This window comes from Plectropomus leopardus, chromosome 19 (genome assembly GCF_026936395.1).
Source record: "Plectropomus leopardus strain MGB_pleo_1.0 chromosome 19, ASM2693639v1, whole genome shotgun sequence".
NCBI lineage: Eukaryota > Metazoa > Chordata > Actinopteri > Perciformes > Serranidae > Plectropomus > Plectropomus leopardus.
In genome coordinates, this window is record NC_142194.1 from 19,088,495 (window position 1) to 19,107,500 (window position 19,006).

The window sequence follows — 19,006 nt, forward strand, 5'->3', positions numbered from 1 at the left end:
AATCAATAGTCATCTGGTGAGCGCCTAAGGACACTGGGGAAAATCTCCCAGAAACACTTGAATCAATTACTTTTTGCCTCGGCCACAGACTCATGCACAGGTGCAAAAACCACACACACATACATACTGAACACACTCATTGATACAGTTTTATATTTACTGTTATGCAGGCTTACATGTTGAAGTCACTGCCTCCTCGTTTTCCCACATGCCCAAACGTGCAGGCATCAGATTGCAGTGCCATGGGAAAAAGAAAAATGAGTAAATTCTGTCTTTCCCCTCATTCCTCATCTCTTATCCCCCTCCCCTCTCTCTCTCTCTCTCTCTCTCTCTCTCTCTCTCTCTCTCTCTCTCTCTCTGTGTCTCTCTCTCTCTCCCCTAATGGAAAGCAGCATTCCCTGGCTGCCGTCAGCAGCTATAGTCAGCTACACTATAACACAGTTAATAGATAGGTCTGGCAGCTTATGGAGCCCATGCATTTTTAAATGGGAGTTTTATGACTCCTGGAGAGCAGGCGAGGGAAGAGAGGCAGGAATATGCTTGATATTTGTTCCTTGAATGTGTGTGTGTGTGCCTGAGAGAGTGTCTGTATGAGAAAAAGAGAGCAGTGGATAGGATGACACAATCTTGCTCTTGTTTGCATTCTCTCTTTCTTTCTCTTGGGAGGCTGTTGTTTTCTTGTTTCTGTCCTTTTTTTAACCACAGTCTTTCGCTTTATTTCTTTCAGATTCCCTCTTTCTCTTGCTTTCTTAATTTAACGATGCAGAAATTGTTTGTTACTGTTAAACAGAAACACCAGCAAAAGTGAAAGCCAGGATTCAGTCTCCTTTTGGAATGAGCTTTGTCTGCTTAGTGTTTTGCCTTTCTATATAAACAAAGCAAAAGAAGAAGAAAATCCATGCAGAGGGCAGTCTCTGCAGATAAATACACCACCACACGCTTATAGTAGGTCATAAGTGATGATTGACAAGGATTACTTATTTAAAGGTCTATCAATTTTTTAGGAAATTCCTGCATAGTATACCTTTAATGTAAAGGAATATGTACAAATAAGTGTACTATAAGGTCGTTCTGGTTGTGAAATCTCTTACTAAACAGGTTGTAAGCTGAATCCAGCTGTTGTGTTTTTTACATCTGAACATTGCTTTGCATGCTCCCAGATACTAGAGGTATTTGTCCATATATATATATATATATATATATATATATATATATATCTCCAATATAGATATATATAAAATGTGTATATATTGTGTGTGTGTTTTCATTTATATTCTAAATCTCACAGCTTTGGTATTTCTACAGTGACCTTTGGGCATCGTCAGGCAATACAGTTTCAAACGCATAAACACACTATGTATTTTAGCTCATGCGAGCGTGTTCCAGAGAGGTCATGTTGACCACCACTCAGTACTGTCCATATGCGTCTGCCCTAACCCACAAACCCCTGTCGCCTCTCCACTGTTTCATGTAAACACAAACACACATGAATACACACACACAGCCGGCAGGTGATGTCACTTTGCCCCACATACTGCTCATGTTGGCCTGCTCGTCTTGCTGATGGCACCGGTCACGAGCTATGGAAATATGCCTCTCCCCTCCAGGGGGAAGAATGACATGCAGTGTGAAGGGTAGTTTGCTCAGGGGCCAAAACTGCAGACTGTACCACAACAACAGGCTGTAGCGTTGGATGCTGTTGTCCGACATGTGTCCACGTTGATAAATAGCTGATGATCACACACAGCAGCACCCAGCTGACACTGAAATTTCAATTCGTATTGATATGTGGGGAGAAACATTACTGACTGCTGGACTGTTGCACGCTACCGATACTGGTCTATTTTCTCACATTGTCAGGCACACTTCCATTCAAAAAACATAGAGCAGTTGTCTCTGGGTACTTAAGATTGGCCTCCAAGGTTCATAAGGCAGCATTCATTGAAAGTGACCAACAGTAGAGTCAGGCCTTCAGTATGAAAGGAGCAGATCAATTGTTTTTGTTGATAGTGTGGAGAGTCATTAAAAATGGACTTTCTTATTGTTACCTTAGTGACACTTACCTGCATGTGTTCACAAGTATTGTTTTTTTATGAAACATTATGTTTTTGGTTTTCTCCGTCTGTTCATCTGGCCTTTTCTTTTGAATGCAACTCAAGAGTTCCTTGAGGGAATTTCTTCAAAATTAGCACAAATGTCCACTTGGACTCAAGGATGAACTGGTTAGATTTTGGTGGTCATAGGTCAGAGGTCAAGGTCACTGCAACCTAGTCTGTCTCGTCCTTGTGAACGCAATATCTAATGAACACCTTGAGGGAATTTCTTCAAATTTGGCACAAATGTTCGAGTAGACTCAAGGATAAAGTTATTAGATGTTGGTGGTCAGAGGTCAAGGTCATAGTGACTTTACATTGGTCTCCCTTGTGTGAAAGCAACATCTCAAGAACACCTTGAGGGAATTTATTCAAATTTGACACATTTACTTGGACTCAACAATAAACTGATTAGAATTTCAAGTTCAAACATCAAGGTCACTGTGACCTCACATCCATCATATCCGCACTATCTACCGTAGTATCTGAGGATAGCCTTGAGGGAGTTTCAAATTTGGCATAAACGTCCATTTGGACTTGAGAATGAACTGATTACAATCTGGTGATTGAAGCTCAAAGCTCAAGGTCACGGTGACCTCAGAAAACCTGTTTTTGGCCATAACTCAATAATAACCTTTAGACTCTGTTGATTGTATAGATCTTCTGTCTGTGAAGCGTCCATGTTTTCTCAGACATGGATGTAAACCGTAAGTGCAGCGTGACTAGTGTTTTTTCTTTGTTTTTTTAGTTATTTCACTGACAGCAGCAAGCCTATAACAAAGACGTTTAAGCATGAAGGCCATGCTTAAACAAATGAGCCACATAGGTATCTGTCCTTGAGTGTGTGTTGTGGTGGCTTATCTCCGGTCAGCCTTCATGCCCTCAAGCATTTCTTTACTGTGTCACTGTCAGTGTGAAAGCAGACGAAGCCCTGTGAATATGCAGATGTACACACCGTTACACACTGTGGTAGATGATTCTGGTAATTGAATTTAGCCTTCTGTAAACAAGACGCTAACAGGCCCTCTGGAAATACAGTGACATTTAGGCTGGTGAGTCAAACCAGCTTTTTGCTTGACACACACACAATGCTTAACACCAAGAACACACAGATTTATGTATAAACACACTCTAGATGCTTACGTCTAAATAAAGCAATAATTGACATTGGTTTTGAATTATAATTACCTTGTTTTTATACCAGTACTATCTGATTATATACAATGTAAACTACATATAGTGATCAGAGTTACAGTGATCAAACACTTAAATGGACTCAAAAAGCGCGGGCCTATGCACATGCAGTTTAAGCAATTAGTGTATAGTTGTCATATTGTGTGTTTAAAGTGTTCATTTAGGGTCTTTTCATGTATCATGTACTTGCCCTGTGGTAACCTGTCTGCTTCCAGGTAGCTGCCTGAGGCTTGTGTTTCTCTCCGTAGAAAAAGTGTAGTTTCCTTGAAACTTAAGGGCCCTGACACACCAAGCTGATGGTCTGCCTTTGGCCAATGTCGGTAAGCAATAGTCGTCCTAGTTTTTGCAGGGTGTCCCCCACCGTTGTCACTAGTTGGCCCTCGTTGCCTGTTTTGTGGTCGATTCAACATGTTGAATCAGCATCAGAAACAGAGTAGCTGGTCAGTTTAGCTCAGTGCATGAGAAGAAAAACGTAAGTGAGAAAACGAACAAACAGCTCAAGTCAAGAGGGCCTGAGCCTTTGCCTTTGAGCTCTTAAGCAGACATGGTTCACAGTTGCTTGTGTTAATGTTTGCTAGTGCATTGTAAATATCATTTGTTCTTTAAAATGCTAAGCGATTAAATAGCGTATTGAATCCGTCTGTCTTGTAGTTTCCCTTTTTAAATGATGAACACAGATTACCACTGCCTGCTGGTGTGGAGTGTTATTTTCTGTCACGACAGACCAGGAACATACACGCTAAGTGGCCATAGTCTTTGCAGTGGCTGGGACACAGGCAACATGAGGCGACTCAACAGTCAGTCTTTATCGTCAATATTAGCTCTTTGACATTGCAGTGATGGAGAAAGAAAAGAAAATGTGCATGGAGAAAGCACTGTTGTTTGAAGCCTGATCAATAATGCGTGCTCACGTAATGAAACAGCTGTACTCTATTTTGAAACAGTCAATAAAATTTAGTTAATAGCAAAGCTGTCTCTTGCATTCCTTTTTCACGTTACAAATATACAAATGACAATTAGATGGTAATCTGCATGAGAAATTAAGAAAAAAAAATTGGTTATAAATTCATCTACTTATAGTGATCAGTTTGAACCGGACAGATGTGATCACTATAAGCAGTTTCCTCTGCACTTAAAAAAAAAAAATCATACTCGTATTGAGTTGCCTGGAGGAACCGCAGAGTGTCTTTTTTTAAGAGGGCACACCCGCTCAGAGGAGCAGATCTTGTTTGATCCTTCAGCGGGTCGAGTGGCGGCATAAACAGGAAGGGGCCCTGAGCTTTAGTGCGTCACTCGCTCTCTTATCATTGGATCTTCTGTGTTGAAATGTACCGAAGTGTTTGGCATAACATTGTTAGCCTGATATCCTGGATAGGTGCATGAAGGTGACGCAGCACAGACACAAAGACATATGCTGAAGTAGTGATTTCACACACACACACACACACACACGCACAGTTGATTCATGTGTGTTGGCTCGAGGAAAAATGAAGCATCGTCTTGAGCCAGCTGTGTTTTGTTCCCTTATGAGAATTGTGAGTGATGTAAAGGTGCATGCGCCCTCCTATGTTTATGCACATAGAATATGACAGTTTAAGTGTTTTGACTGTAGATATTCTGTTTGTGTGTGTGTGTGTGTGTGTGTGTGTGTGTGTGTGTGTGTGTGTGTGTCTGTCTGTGTGTGTCAGCGGGCGGGGTGTGTTGAGTCTGTTGGAGTCCTGCTCAGAAATATGGACTTCATTTATGCAGGGCCTCTCCCGCTAACTGGAACAGGGTTTGAGGTGGACTGAAGGAGCCACCCCAATGGACTGCTCTTACATCCTTTTTAAAAATGACATTACAAAGCGAATTACAAAATTACAAAATAAAAAAGACATTTGCTCCTTCTGTTAAAGAAAACACACATAAGTCCATCATTCTCGTAACTGTCGTCCTCGTGTTCTCTGTCCCTTTTGAGAGAACACAGACATCTATTGCACCATTTTTTTAAACAAATCCAAGTAACCTTTCAGAGAAACTTGAGGACAGCCTGAGGGTTTGTCAGATAAAAAGGAGCTAAGTGAAGGAGCTGAGGAAGCAACGGGCTGCCAGCACAGTACCGGAGGGTTGGTGAGGCACGGCTGAACGAGTGGAAGCAGTGTGTAACTGTTGGGAAAGAATAACATGCGCTACAGACCCCAGACCGCAGGAGGCATGACTTCCCTCACCACGAGGAAACCTCAGGGCTTTCTGCTCCATGTTCTGTTTGCTCTCACTTTGCTCCTCATTTCGTCTCCCCGGACCTTCTGCGTGTGCTCTTCTTCTCCTCCCAGATTTGCCATTTTGCTTCCACACTGTATTGTTTTCTATCTGAGTTTTTTTTGCCTCCTTCTCTCCCTATATCTGTATCGCTCACTTCCCAAGTCCAGAGCACATTTAGCCTTTAACTCCCTCTCTGCGATGGCCTGTTATCCCCTCCCACCCCTCTCACTTGGCTCCATTCCCTCTTTTCTTCCCAGTTCTCTCTCCCTCCAACCTCCCTGCTCTCTTCATATTTCATATTAAGCAATCCTTTCCATGGAGCCAGCTGTGTAAACAATAGGGACCGGCCCTCCGTGTTTTCTCAGAGCGAGTGAAAAATGCCGGAAAAACCTGGACACAAGGAGCTCGCCGCACGCCGTCCTCACCGATGATCTATGGCCCTTTGTCTCTCCGACCTCCTTTGAGCGCGAGTGGGACTTTCTGGGCAGAGTGTTGGTTTTTTTGTGCATGTGTGAGGCTGAGTGTTAAGTGTACAGGGCAGTGTGTTTATGCGGGTGTGGGAGCTTTCTGTTACCATAGCCCCCTGCAAATATTGACCAAGCTGAATAGCTACAGTGAGTGGCTGAAAAGCAAACACCGCATGTCATGCCCTGCCAGATATGCCTGCAGTTTTGACACCAACTACGTTCTCACCGGAAATAATTTGGCTTGCTTAACGCCTAATCTTGACAAAAACGCCTACTTCCCCTGATTCATGGCTGTTGAGTTTTGATATTGATAAAGAGAGAGTAGATCTCAGTTGTGCGTCACATAGCTGACCCATATTTAGCAGAAGCACAGGCCCATGCTACTCTTCTATCTATAGGTCTATAATCTGTCTACCTACACTGTCGGCAGCCTATTTTTTACACAGACATTCTTAGAAGCTGCCGGTGTTCCTGGGATTTAACCGTCTTCATGTGATACTCTTTATTTAAGGGGCGGGTTCGCGGGTGACTTTAGTTGTAGGTTTTATTGACTTTGGTTGACACAGTTAGTGTGTGGGTGTGCATCTGTCATGGTTTGGCTGTGAACGTGTGTTTATGGGCCTATATGCATGCATGCATGCAGGTGGGCAGATGGTCCAGTTCTGCACGGACAGCCACAGTAGCGCTCATTATGTGTGAAGGAAGCAGGCTACCATCTTATACACACCACATACGCACGCACGCACGCGCGCACACACACACACACACACACAGCTCATCCCTGGGTTTATTTTTTGCAGGTGCAGTGCTTGCTGGCATTTGAGATAATTAAAGGCTGACCTTTCTGAGGTGAAGTAGAAATGTCACCCAGTCCGCTTCGCTGACAAGTGGATTCACCCCACAGGGGGCCTTGGCAAAACGGCTGAGGACTCTCGCCGTCCTGGATGTGCACTTAGCACCCTTTAGCCTTCTTGCACCGCACTTTTCTGGCTGTCATTGAGAAGTAGCTCCCATCTCTTGCTCTCTAAGCTACTGACCATCTTGAAGGCACACAGGTGAAATGAGCACTGAGATGGAAGTATTTTGGGGTTAGTTAGTGAGTAGGAGCTTGAATTTCTTTGATACTTTACTTATCTCAAAGTAAGAGATTAAGAAATAATCCAACATGCAGTGTGATCTCTGTTGCATACTAATGGTGTAGAGATAAAATGAATTAAATCAGCTATTTTTCTTTGTTTGGATACCATTTTTTTTGACAAATGTTTGAAATGGTGACTGTACTTTTATTAATGCGTAACAGTTTTTGCATAAAAAAGTTTATGGAAACAGATGGATGTTGTTGTGCTGTAGAATGAGAGATGAGGATAAATCCATGCAATCATGGATCAGACACTGGAGGTACATGCAGTTCTTTAAACCATGAAAGTTAGACATGCCAATCTGGCATTAAAAAGTCGTGACGACAAAGGCAGACTGTTGCGTTGCCTCATGTTGCAGGTGTGCCGGTGTTGTCTGTGTCTAGGTCAAAAAGCAAGTTGCACTTGCAACAGATCTTGTAAAATTAGGAAAAACATTGATTTTAACAATTAAAATTCCTCAAAGTACTCATTTACTGCATAACTAAAGAATACTGTTTGTCTTTAAGATTCTCTATCACATGTTACTCAGGCTAGTTTTGGGAATTCGTCCAACTATGCTTTTTTTCATACATCTCCACCATATTTTAGTAAGAAGGTAGTCCAAAATAAGGTAGTGCAAACTGTTAGTGGCATCTCTGACTCCCGGGCTTCTCACTGGCCTCGCATTACCTTTTCTGACCTAAATAATTCACATCTATCAGCTGAAGTCCTGTTTGTGACGTGTCAAAGTGACCCACTCTGCCTCCACCCCCCCTCCATCACCGCCGCAGATGTGGTCTAGTCTTTATGCAAAACCCATCCAAGCTAGTAATGTACAGTAAATGCAGCGTACTGTAAGAGACTCCCCAGGGCAATAAGATGACATGCAAATGGGATTTAGGACATGACTTGGGCACACATTAATAAGCGCACCCACCCACCCACACACACACACACACACACACACACACACGTGCAGGTTGCATGCGTGAGTGCACACAGCACCTATACGCTCAGACACTTGTTGATATAAACGCACATGCATATCGCTGCACACGCAACACACACACACGCACTTAAATGTGCACACATTCATGCGTGCACATATGTGCATTCCCTCCCGCAATGTCACATCTGACTTCTGACGTTTACATCCACCCACACTGCTGTCCTCATAAAAATTTCAATGCATCGTGCTTGAACGACTTCCATTATGTGCAACACTGCAAAGCCATACAGGCTGGAGTCTGAGCCCACTCCGTGCCGTTAAAGACTGTCATCCACTCTGAGCTAGCAGCCTGTAGCCTTCCCCGTGGAGAGGCTTTTGTGCAAATTTGTGTGGGTTTTATCATGAGGCCATTATAGAGAAAGTCTCAGTCGTCTGTGTATCAACCTTATATGTTAACATACTATGTCATCATGGTGGAAATACCATAGGCAATTACAAGAGTCAGTAAATCAGAAGCAGCATGTCTGTCATTTAAAACAGCAGGTGCAGCATGTTGGAGAGATTCAAATGACATGCCAACAGGAAAGGAGCAACATTAATAAAGTAGCAGGTACCATAAAACAACATGACAGCAATTGACGCAATGCTGTGTTTATTATTCTTCAATATTTGTTTTCCCAGGCCATTGTAAGTTGAAATACACATCTCTGAGCAATGCCATAATAATCAGCTCAGTGGTTACACTTAAAGGGACAGTTCACTGCAAAAGCAAAAATACATATTTTTCCTCTCACCTGTAGTGCTATTTATCAATCACAGTTGGAAATATTGGCCATAAAGATGTCTGCCTTCTCTTGAATATAATGGAACTGTGTGGCACTGGGCTTGTTGTTCACAAAGCACCAAAAAATACATCTGAAAAACTCAGCAGCAATGTATATTTAAAAGAAATCATGATCTGGTTACTCTAGATAATTTACAGAACCTTTTGTGAGCATATAGGAACTATATTCTTTCTACTGAACTACACCCGTCAATCATATTTATGCACAGAAGGGAGCATGCATCTACTGCTAGCTTGCCTAGCACCTCTTAGTTAGCTAACAGAGCAGCTCAGGGCGCCATTAAAGTTTACATCTTGCGCTGTCACATGAGGAAAATAATTATTTTTTCAATTGGGATCTAACTTTCCCCTTAACATTATATAATAAGGTTGCAAAGCAATAATATTTCCTTAGAGGAGAACAGACTGTATTGTCTGAGATGTGGAGATCATCCAAGTACACTTATTGGTGGCTAAAAGACACTTTAGATGGAGCCCTTCTCTGTGATCATGCTGTGTGTACCATTAACATAGCCATGTCTAATCTCACTGGCCTTTATAGCATTAACAACACACTAAAGTACAGCTTTGCTGCCGCTGACCACCAGCTGCTCCTGACACAGAGATATGTAACACTTGCTGCCCCCCAATCACGGATAATTGGTCATCAGGAGAAATATAGATTTGGTGTGTTAAGTGTTGGTGTATATGCGTGCACGTGTTCATACTTGTTTGTTATCATCTCAACAATCACCCTGTGCTTTTTGTCTAGCTCCAACAGCAACTGGTGTCTAGTTTACTGTCTGTCAGCGATCTTTTTGAACTGTGTATGTGTGTATTTGCTGAACTGTGTGGACGTTCAAACATGCACGTCTGTGTCTTTACGTACACACCAGAGTGTCTCTGTATGTCATGCGTTGCATTTGCCATCCCCTGTGGCTCTGTTTGCTGCGCTGTACAGCCCGACCTTGCGCTGCCATTTGCTGCTTTTTCCGATTATTAATTCAGCGTTAGCTGTCACAACCAATTACAGTCTCTGGTGCCCCGTGACCTCTGACCCTTCCTTTTCTCTTGCCTGTTACTTTCCAAACACAGTGTTGAGACCAAGTGACCCAGATTGTTTACTTTTCCTCCTACTGTAAGTGATCACATACATTCCCTCAGGAGCCGCTCTCCATACAGCACCTTGCCTGCATGCTCTTGAGTATGTTGCAATGAAATCGGCAGATATAGGCTAGCTTTATACTGTTAAAGAGACAGATAAGGCTTTACAAATGGAGTCTTCGGGGGAATTGTTTGAAACTTTCTGAAAAGATGTACTTAATGGCTTGATTCTACGCCCCAGGGTCCCTACCCACTTCTATAGGCTGCACTATTGCACCACCACAATCTGTGCCATCTATTCCCATTTTTAGACTATGGTAGTCCATGTCTCAGTTGTATCTCTGCGAGTGCAAAAAGCAAGTGTGGGAGTAAATTTTTAATGTATATATGTAACACTGGCATACAAAAAAGCTCTCATTCCATTTACTTATGCTTGTTTTACGCCTGTATATTATCAGTCTGAGAAACTTATGCGTGATTGTGTGAGACATGTCTTGTCGGCCTTGACAGCACTTTAGCACAACTGTATGCTATAATGAAAACCAGCAGAAGTACAACATTATGCACACAACCAGTCTCTTTGCTTCTTCTTCATATCAATGATCTCGTGTGTCAACCCGATCATAGAGAACACATACATCATACAGCAGGAGGCACCCTGCCTGCCAACATTAGTGTGTGTAAAGGAGAGCAAGTTAAAAGAGTGGATGTGTCCATGAGGAGGTTCTTGTTTTTCTTGTGTTGCATATACTGCCCATATATACACATATAAACACTTACACACTCATAGTGTTTGTGTTTTTTGACATGTCTGTAGTTGTTTGCAAAGACTTCAGCCCTCTGTATCCAATGTAGGATCAGAGTACACAGCTGTTTGTGAGCACTGATTGCTTTGTGTACATGGACAGGAAGGATGATGTGGAGTGCATGTCAGCAGCTTTAACCAGCTCTGGTGTTGCGTGTGCAGTTTTCACAGCAGATTATACAGGCCTTCATTTGTGTCTTGATTCTTCATTCTGGGGTGTGTGTCTGATTTTTGTGCCTCTGATTATGTATGTGTGTGTATGTGTGTGTTTGTCCTCACAGCTGGCAGCCGGATTATACAGGTGCTCAGTTACACTCTGCTTCTGTCCACATTCTGTTGTGGCTTTTGAGTGGGTTCTTCTGTGTGTCTGTATGCATGAATGAGTGCACAAAAGGACCTCTGATTGTGTAATGTATTTGAAATGCTTCGGGTGCACCAGTCAGATATTGTTTACATGCATCAGCTCCAGACAATGGGCCTTATTAATTAAATATTCTTATGCAAAGATTTCTGGGATTAAAAAAATATTTACAGGCAATGAAAATAATTAATGGAACCACTTTTAAACTGATACACCCAAAATTCTATCATCAGTTGCATAAATAGGACAATTACTACAAAATAAATGTTGCAAAATATAATATCAGGGCTGTCAAACAGTTAATTTTTCAAAATTGTGATTAATCATAGAATCTCAAAAGTTAATCATGATTAATTGCATTTTTTTAAAAACAGGTTTACAATTTCATTATTTTGCTTTTGAAAACTTTTATGAAGTCCATATTGACAAGGTAAATTAATTTTTACTAGATTGTTTTGATTAAGAATCAAATGACCGCAAAAAAAAAGAAACCTGCATGGGACTAGCATTAAGTGGGTATGTCTGTAAAGGAGAGACTTATGGGTACCCACAGAGCCCATTTTTTATTCAGATATATTGAGGTTAGAGGTCAAGTGACCTCACTGTTTACAGAAACAGACGGGGCAGCTGTTCCCGTTATAAAAACATATTCTAGCCACTTGAAAAGGCCTACTTTTAAAAAATCAGTATCAGTCTAAGTGGATGCTATATTTAGAGTATTTTCACCACTTTAGCCTTTTCCTTCTGCACTACTTTTCTCGACTGCTGCCAGTCAGCTGTTTGGGTCAGAATCTGCTGTTAGCGGCTGATACACGATCCGACTGAAACAAAACTTCATGTTGAATACACATTTGATACAGAGTCCACTTTGACTCAAGTTGTATTTTTTAGGAAGGCCTTTTTAAAACACGTTTTTGATTTGAGCTGTGGGGTATACACCCTGTTTGTTTCTGTAAATTGGAAGTGCGCTGACAGCCAGCTACTGTATGTAATACACTTAATATACACAAGTATCTCATACTGCCCCATCTCAAAAATCCAGAACTATCACTTAAAAACTCAGCCCAGTAAGCCTCTTTGAGACAGGAATGTTGGCCGTCAATTAACGTGCTAAAAAAAAAAAGTTGTTATGTACAGACCTTAATCGCATCCCAATCAACATGTTAATGCTGACAGGTCTAATTTTATGTATTGCAGATTTTTGCTGTTGTGTAATAGGAAAAATGGTTCAGTTATTTAATTCATATTATGTCACTTTATGTCACGTGTGGATTAGATGCTTTATGATTTGATAACCTGAACTTGATCATTTATTTTAGGTGTTGGCCGCTTACTGTCTGGTGACCTTTTCATAAAAGCAGAGTGTCTTTAAACAGCACTGATATTCTGCCTTACAGTTGAAGGATGTTTCTCATTTTCAAAGTTTGAATCTAAAGTCACATGAGTAGAAACTAAACTGCCTTTAGGTCCCACTAGTTTGCTCCCATCCAGTGTAAAATATGGTAAAGGCACTGTTGTGCTGCAGCCACTTCCTTTGTAGTAAACAACAATATCCCCGTCTATTTACTGCAGCATCAGTAAAAAGAATTAGCTGTGGGTACACTACAACAAAGTTGCTGCTGGTGTAAGTGCACGGTAATGTTTGATGTTGCTTATTGTTCAGAATGGCCTCTTGCGGTGCCCACACTAGTCGCTGTAATGGTAATGGTGAAGGAAGTGACCCATTTCCAGCCTCTGGGTTCTCCTAGTGTCCCAGTGAGTTGTAGTTCCTCATTGAAAGGCCGAGTTCAGCATCTGTGGCCTCTGGGTGTTGCATTAAAATATATATAGCTTTACATCACTTTGGTGTATATTTCTGACAATGCTGATGCATTTTACATGACCGCACCAATGTGCAATGTAGAGTGTATCAAGGCTACATTTCAGAATGGTAATGGTTGTATGTTACTATGCATTATGGAACAAGAAATAATATCTTAGAGCCCATTGCTAGTATGTTACCTTAACTCTTAACTCTCTTTGGTTTTAATAGGTGGCTACTCAGGAGAGAGGGGCTTTAAAAGCAAATAAAACTATATCCAACTCCCCTGGGCTATAAAAAATGCTGTAAAAGCTTTCGGCCTAATACAAGCACAGTGTCCAGCCCACAAGCCCTGACCACCGCAAACACCAACTCACCACAACAGGGCTGCAGGAGAGCACTTTGGCAATGATCAATAAAAATAAGGCGGCTAATAGAAGGCCAAGCCCATAAAATCAGCTCTCCATCTGATGAAGAGACATCAGGGCTCCACATACGTGACCAGCTTCTTTTCCCCTATATATTTTCCCTAGCCAGTTTTAAAAGTAATTTTCTAAATGTATCAATTTCTTGCAATTTGTGAAACATTTCTTACAAAGTTGCTCATTGCCTTTGCTCAGGGTTCAAAGGCTTAAATACTTGAGAAAGGTGTCTTAAAGCACCAATGAGAGAATATCGTTTGAAAAAAATTGAGTCCATCCCTCCAGTACAGTTCAGCGTCCTTTTTGTGATAAGCAGCACTGAAGCTGCTCTGCCTGCATGTGGTGAATCACTTTATGTCAGTTTTTCCTTTAATTTGTCACATGGCTGACACCAGTTTGCCCTGCTCACCTGTCATACCCCCATGCTTTATGTACACCATTCAAGTGGGAACAGGTACACAAACATGTCTGACTTGACCCCTCTCTCTTTACAGGAGTTCATCCATGATGTCCTAGTGTGATTCATGCTAGAGTGCCACATTCCTGAGCAACACTGTTCATGCAAAGACACATTCCTCCTGCTTTTTTGAGTGTAGTTTGTGTGTGTGTGTTGCAATGGTTTTATTTTTACTGCTGCACATTACATCCACTGACTCATTAAAGGGTCATTACAGTAAAAAAAGAAGTAACACTCATGTTATGACAGGCTGTTTTGAATAACAGCTTCTCCCTTACTCTTGTATATATTGTGGTGCTTGTGTACCGTTTTATGATAATTGTGTTCTGCGGGTGTATAGTTGTCAGTGCCCTTGTGTGTGCTTGTGCTTTCTGTGATGGTTACAGGTTTGTTTATATGTCTCTTGCTCTTAATTTGGAAGAGCAGTAGAAATCTCTAGTGGTCCCAGAACAGCGCCTTGGGTCTCACCTCTGGCTCCAGCAACTGGTGTAATTAGCAAAGTTTTCTTTTGTGTTGCTCTCTTCATTTATGTTTTGGCTTGTCTCCCGCAGTATTTGTAGACTGTCACTGTTAATGAGCATGTGTGTGAGTGCACAAAGCTGCGAGGAGACATCACACACCCACTGCTCTCTTCGCAGTTTTAACACTCCATTAGATAATTAAGGCGGAGGGGGTGTTTTTGTAACATTTCAGATGAGACATTACCATTAATTAGTGTCAAAGAAAAGAACTGTTTTGCTCAAGCACTTAAGTACAAAGGGAAACGATCTCTTTACCTTGTCATTGAAGCACTAAATGATCTCTCTCCCTCTCTCTCTCTCTGTTTTTTTTTCTCAGGCAGAGGCTGTTCAGCTACGAAGAGGAGGCCCATCCTAGGAGGAGAGCTTTGTCTTGGCATCATGTGATCAGCCCATTCCCAAGGAGCGCTCTGCAGCAGAACAGTGAATCAACGCTCTCTTGGAAGCATTACAACCACTAACACCCCTATCGCCACTATCACCACTCCCGACTGCAGTCATCAAAGTCACCTGTTCTTGACTCAACTTGCCTTCTGTCTGTTTCGCCCCTCTTCATCTTGAAGATAAGGAATGGCCGTGCTAGTTTCCAGCCTCCCCAACACCTCTCACAAATAAGGCCTTTCAGCTTGCTTCACAATACTAGAGAAAGGAAGGATAATACACTCTACAGTACTCTTTTATACTTCTACCCAATGTCTCTTTTTGATCTTGGTTTCTTCAGTAACACACACATTCACTAAACCAACGGGATTTTGGTCCTGGTGGCCATTTTAAGGACACCAGCACTCAAGTTTTCAAACCATAAGGATTTTTTTTTCAGCCTTTGGCATACTTTTGGAATATCTACTCATGCAGTGTCCCTATGGGGGATTAAACCAGTACAGGAATCCACACTGACTCCTCTTTGGCTCTGTTTGATCTTGTAAAGGGGGTTTTTCAGTGAGGTCTGTTTGTGACTGGAGGTGGACTGAGCCATCATGGCTGGGAAGGGCAACCCGCTGCCGGGCCCCCACCTCAACGGCTTCCCCATGCCCACCTACTCCTACTTCTTCCCCCACATGTTGGGGAGCCTGTCGCCTCCAGCCCTGGCAGGACTGCCCATCAGTGGGTACAGCACCCCCTCACCAGCCAGTAAGTAAACTTTATACCTTTTTTCTTGCCCTGTACCGGTTCACGTTTCAGAGGACTGTGCCATGCTGTGGCTATTGTGCAGGCTGATTGCTCAGTGACAGGAGGTGGGAACAGGAAGATTCACTTTCCTTTTCGTGTGTGTCCTGGATTTACCTGTGCGGCTGTGGCACATGATTTTCTGTATAGCTCCCCCACTGTGTGCATGTGTACGTGTACATATGCTGCTGTCTTTGAGCCTGCCGGTAAAAGGACACTTTCATCCTGTTTAGATCGTTCATATTTGAAAGATGTGTGTGTTGGTAAACAGAGCACAGCAGCTACGCACACACCCACATCGCCTCCAGCGCTGTCCTTAATTTACGAGCCCACACACATCAGCATACACAGACCGACATGGAAATGTCAGTGTAGATCACAAGGAAGTGAGGCAGGACAGCTAGAATGGAGCATTGTTTATTTGGGGAACACAAATTTGGCAAGCGTTCCTAAAATAAATCTCACACAAACTATCATTGCAGCCAACCTTCATGCTACAACTCCTTTATACAATCCATCAAAAACTTCAGAACTGACTTGCAAAGTTAGTTATTTAAGTCAATGTGAATAGTACTTTTTTTTTTTAATAAGAAATGAAAAGCTGTTCTGCAGCATATTCATTTATACAAAAGAAGACCTGATAACCCCGAAGCTGGAAGAGTTACTCTTATAATAATACCACCACATCAAAACACTGTTATAAATCCTGCATAGTAGATTATACATAGGCACAATTACATAGGTTTTATCATCATAACATACTGTATGTATGTATTTAAGGACCTTGTTATGTACAACTGCTTTCAGAATTTTTATGATATAATTTATGATTAGGGATGAGGATGTCAACAACCATTAACTGGTTAACCACAGAAAATATTTTTACAGATGGTCAATTTTGCTGCTCTGTAAGTTCACTGCACTGTAAACCAACTGTGTCTGGTATGTGCTAGCTAACTGAGGTAGCTCATTCAGTGATTACCCGTCCCAACAGCGTTGCTGTGTTGTGCCAACTTTCCAGTCCTCCTCTATGCTGCCTGTGAGTAATTGGCTAAATTTTAAGCCACAAACGCCCCTTCAGCCTTTGGGTTAGGGTTAGGGTTAAAAAGTAATCAGATAGATGAAGGTTAATAGATGTCAGGATATTGAAAGCAAAATTAATTAAAGCTGACATCCCTATTACTCATGCTTTAAACTATAAACAATATTTTAATGTTGCAGTAGGTCTTGTGTATTATCACTAGTTTAATCTATAAATATACATATTTTACAGTTTGATTATATGTTTCGATTTAGAGGAAAATCCTCATGTGAGGTGAAAGTTAAAAAATCTGCCAGTGCGATAAGATAATTTCAATAAATCTCACCTTGTTTCAAGAATCTACCAGAGGTGATTCTGAATATCTTGAATGTGGCACACTGTGGCAGCAGTAAAAGCTCTAAAATTAAGAAAAATGACACCTCATACTGGCAGTTCACACCAAGTCACACACTGAGTCTCGATTTGACTCTAAAATTCTTGAAACGGGTTAATTTGTATTGGAAAGTGGTTGACATGATCTCAGGGCGCTGGCAGATTTTTTTTTATTTCAAGAAAATAAGACCTCAAGGAGTTCAGTGTGCAAAATCTTAATGTGCAGCTCAATAAGATATTGCCTGCTAAAATGTAGTGAAGTGGAAGTATGCAGCGGAATAAATATATGTAAATGCACCACCATCACTGACTACTAATCAGAACCCCAAAGGTGCTTTGAAATCCAGTGAAACATTATACTTGTACAATCCCTGCATCTCATAGCAGACTGGGCAACATCGACAGACGGCTAGATAATCAATTAAGTGGTTGTGGCAGCAGCAGAAATATGAACTAAAGGAATACAGTTGGTGGTGCAGATGTACAGCCGTAGTGTGTGTGTGTGTGTGTGTGTGTGTATGTGTGTGTATTGGTGTGGACGGGCCTGATAGACCGTGGCCTCTCTCACACAGGTTCAGGAGGGGTCAGTGTATTGACTTTCTATCTGCTGGAGTTTGCGTTGGCAGTCAGTGCAGAGGGAAGTGAAGTACAGTTAGCTCCCTGCCCAGTCACTCCCACTTCCCTACTACCAGATACCCCACCTCACTCACAAACATGGCAGCTCCCGTCAGATTCCTTTTTTAACACTGTTGCAAGTGTATGTGTGTGTGCTTCTGAATATTTACATGTGTGTGTGTGTGTGTGTGTGTGTGTGTGTGTGGCCACTCTCCCAGTGTTTGCCATGCGGGGCTGCAAGGTTCCTTCCCTTTTGCCTGGACAAACATTTCCTGTCTGTAAACACTGGAGATCCAGGGACACCACAGCTTCCTGACGAGCACGACTACACACATACAGACACACACACACACACACACACACACACACACATACATGCAGGCACGCAGGCACGCAGACACGCATAGAAACATAAGCACAATCTTTGCCCTTCATGCTGGCTCACTTTCTCTTTCTCTCCTGCTCCTCCTTGCATGCAGATAACTGCAGGCATAATTCACACATTCTTACACACACACACACACACACACACACACACACACACACACACACACACACACACACACTTACACCAACAGAAACACATGCGTCTCCTTCCATACACACTGTAACACAAACCACACCACCTTCACTCCTTTCTCCCTCTCCTATCCCCCTCTCTGGCAGATCATTTCTCTGTGACTCCTCCTTGCTCAAACACCTATTTTTTTCTCACATTTTTAAACACACACACACACATACATACACACACACTCTAACTAAGCCCTCACCAACCCCATTCAATGCTGAGCAGTGACGAAAGAGAGAAAGGAAGAGAGTGGGTGCTGAGGAAGGGGGTGAGAGAGTCAGTTTGTTTGGAGCTTGAATGAGAGGAATTTACAGAATGTCAGATTGGAGGCAAGAGAGCTGAGCATTGGATTTCAGCATGGCAGGCAGTAAATGCTAAACGCGCATGACTGTGTGTATACGCGTGTGCACTTGTCCCTGTGTTTGTGTCCTTGTGGGTGTTGTTGGCTAAAAATATAGCTCTGTCCTACATCTGTGAAGCTGATTGGACCTTCAATGTGCATTTTGTAAATCTATATTTATTTATTTTTCTTCTATGTGAACACAGTCTAGTTACTTTGAAAGCATATTCCACTACAGATTACTGAACACATGGCCTTAAATGTAATTTGTATCATATTCTGTTAGATTACTAAAACTAAGTAACATATTCTAAATACTTTTGGAATGCTTAGAAATAATCTGATAATCTGATAACTGAGCTCATTTGTCTGGGTCTTATTTTTCCATGCCAGAGGCACTCGACAGTGTCGTTGCTGTGCATCTCCTCTGCCATTTAATGCCGCCGTGCCAGTAATAGCTGTGGTCAGAGGCGTTATAATTTCGGGTAATGCCTCTGCCTTTTCTCAATTATATTTCACTAAACGAATTTTCTTAAATTTGGTACAAAC

At 42.0% G+C, this 19,006-nt stretch overlaps 1 protein-coding gene across 4 annotated transcripts in view; it reads left to right on the plus strand.

Annotated features, from left to right (window-relative positions):
* raraa (retinoic acid receptor, alpha a) overlaps positions 1-19,006 on the plus strand; it is a 188,316-nt gene that overhangs the window by 77,286 nt on the left and 92,024 nt on the right. For all 4 annotated transcript variants that reach the window (XM_042507470.2, XM_042507472.2, XM_042507471.2 and 1 more), the window contains one exon: positions 14,673-15,484. In XM_042507470.2, the coding sequence (XP_042363404.1) occupies positions 15,331-15,484 (154 nt within the window). In that variant the 5' untranslated portion in view covers positions 14,673-15,330. The remainder of the gene's footprint in view (positions 1-14,672; positions 15,485-19,006) is intronic.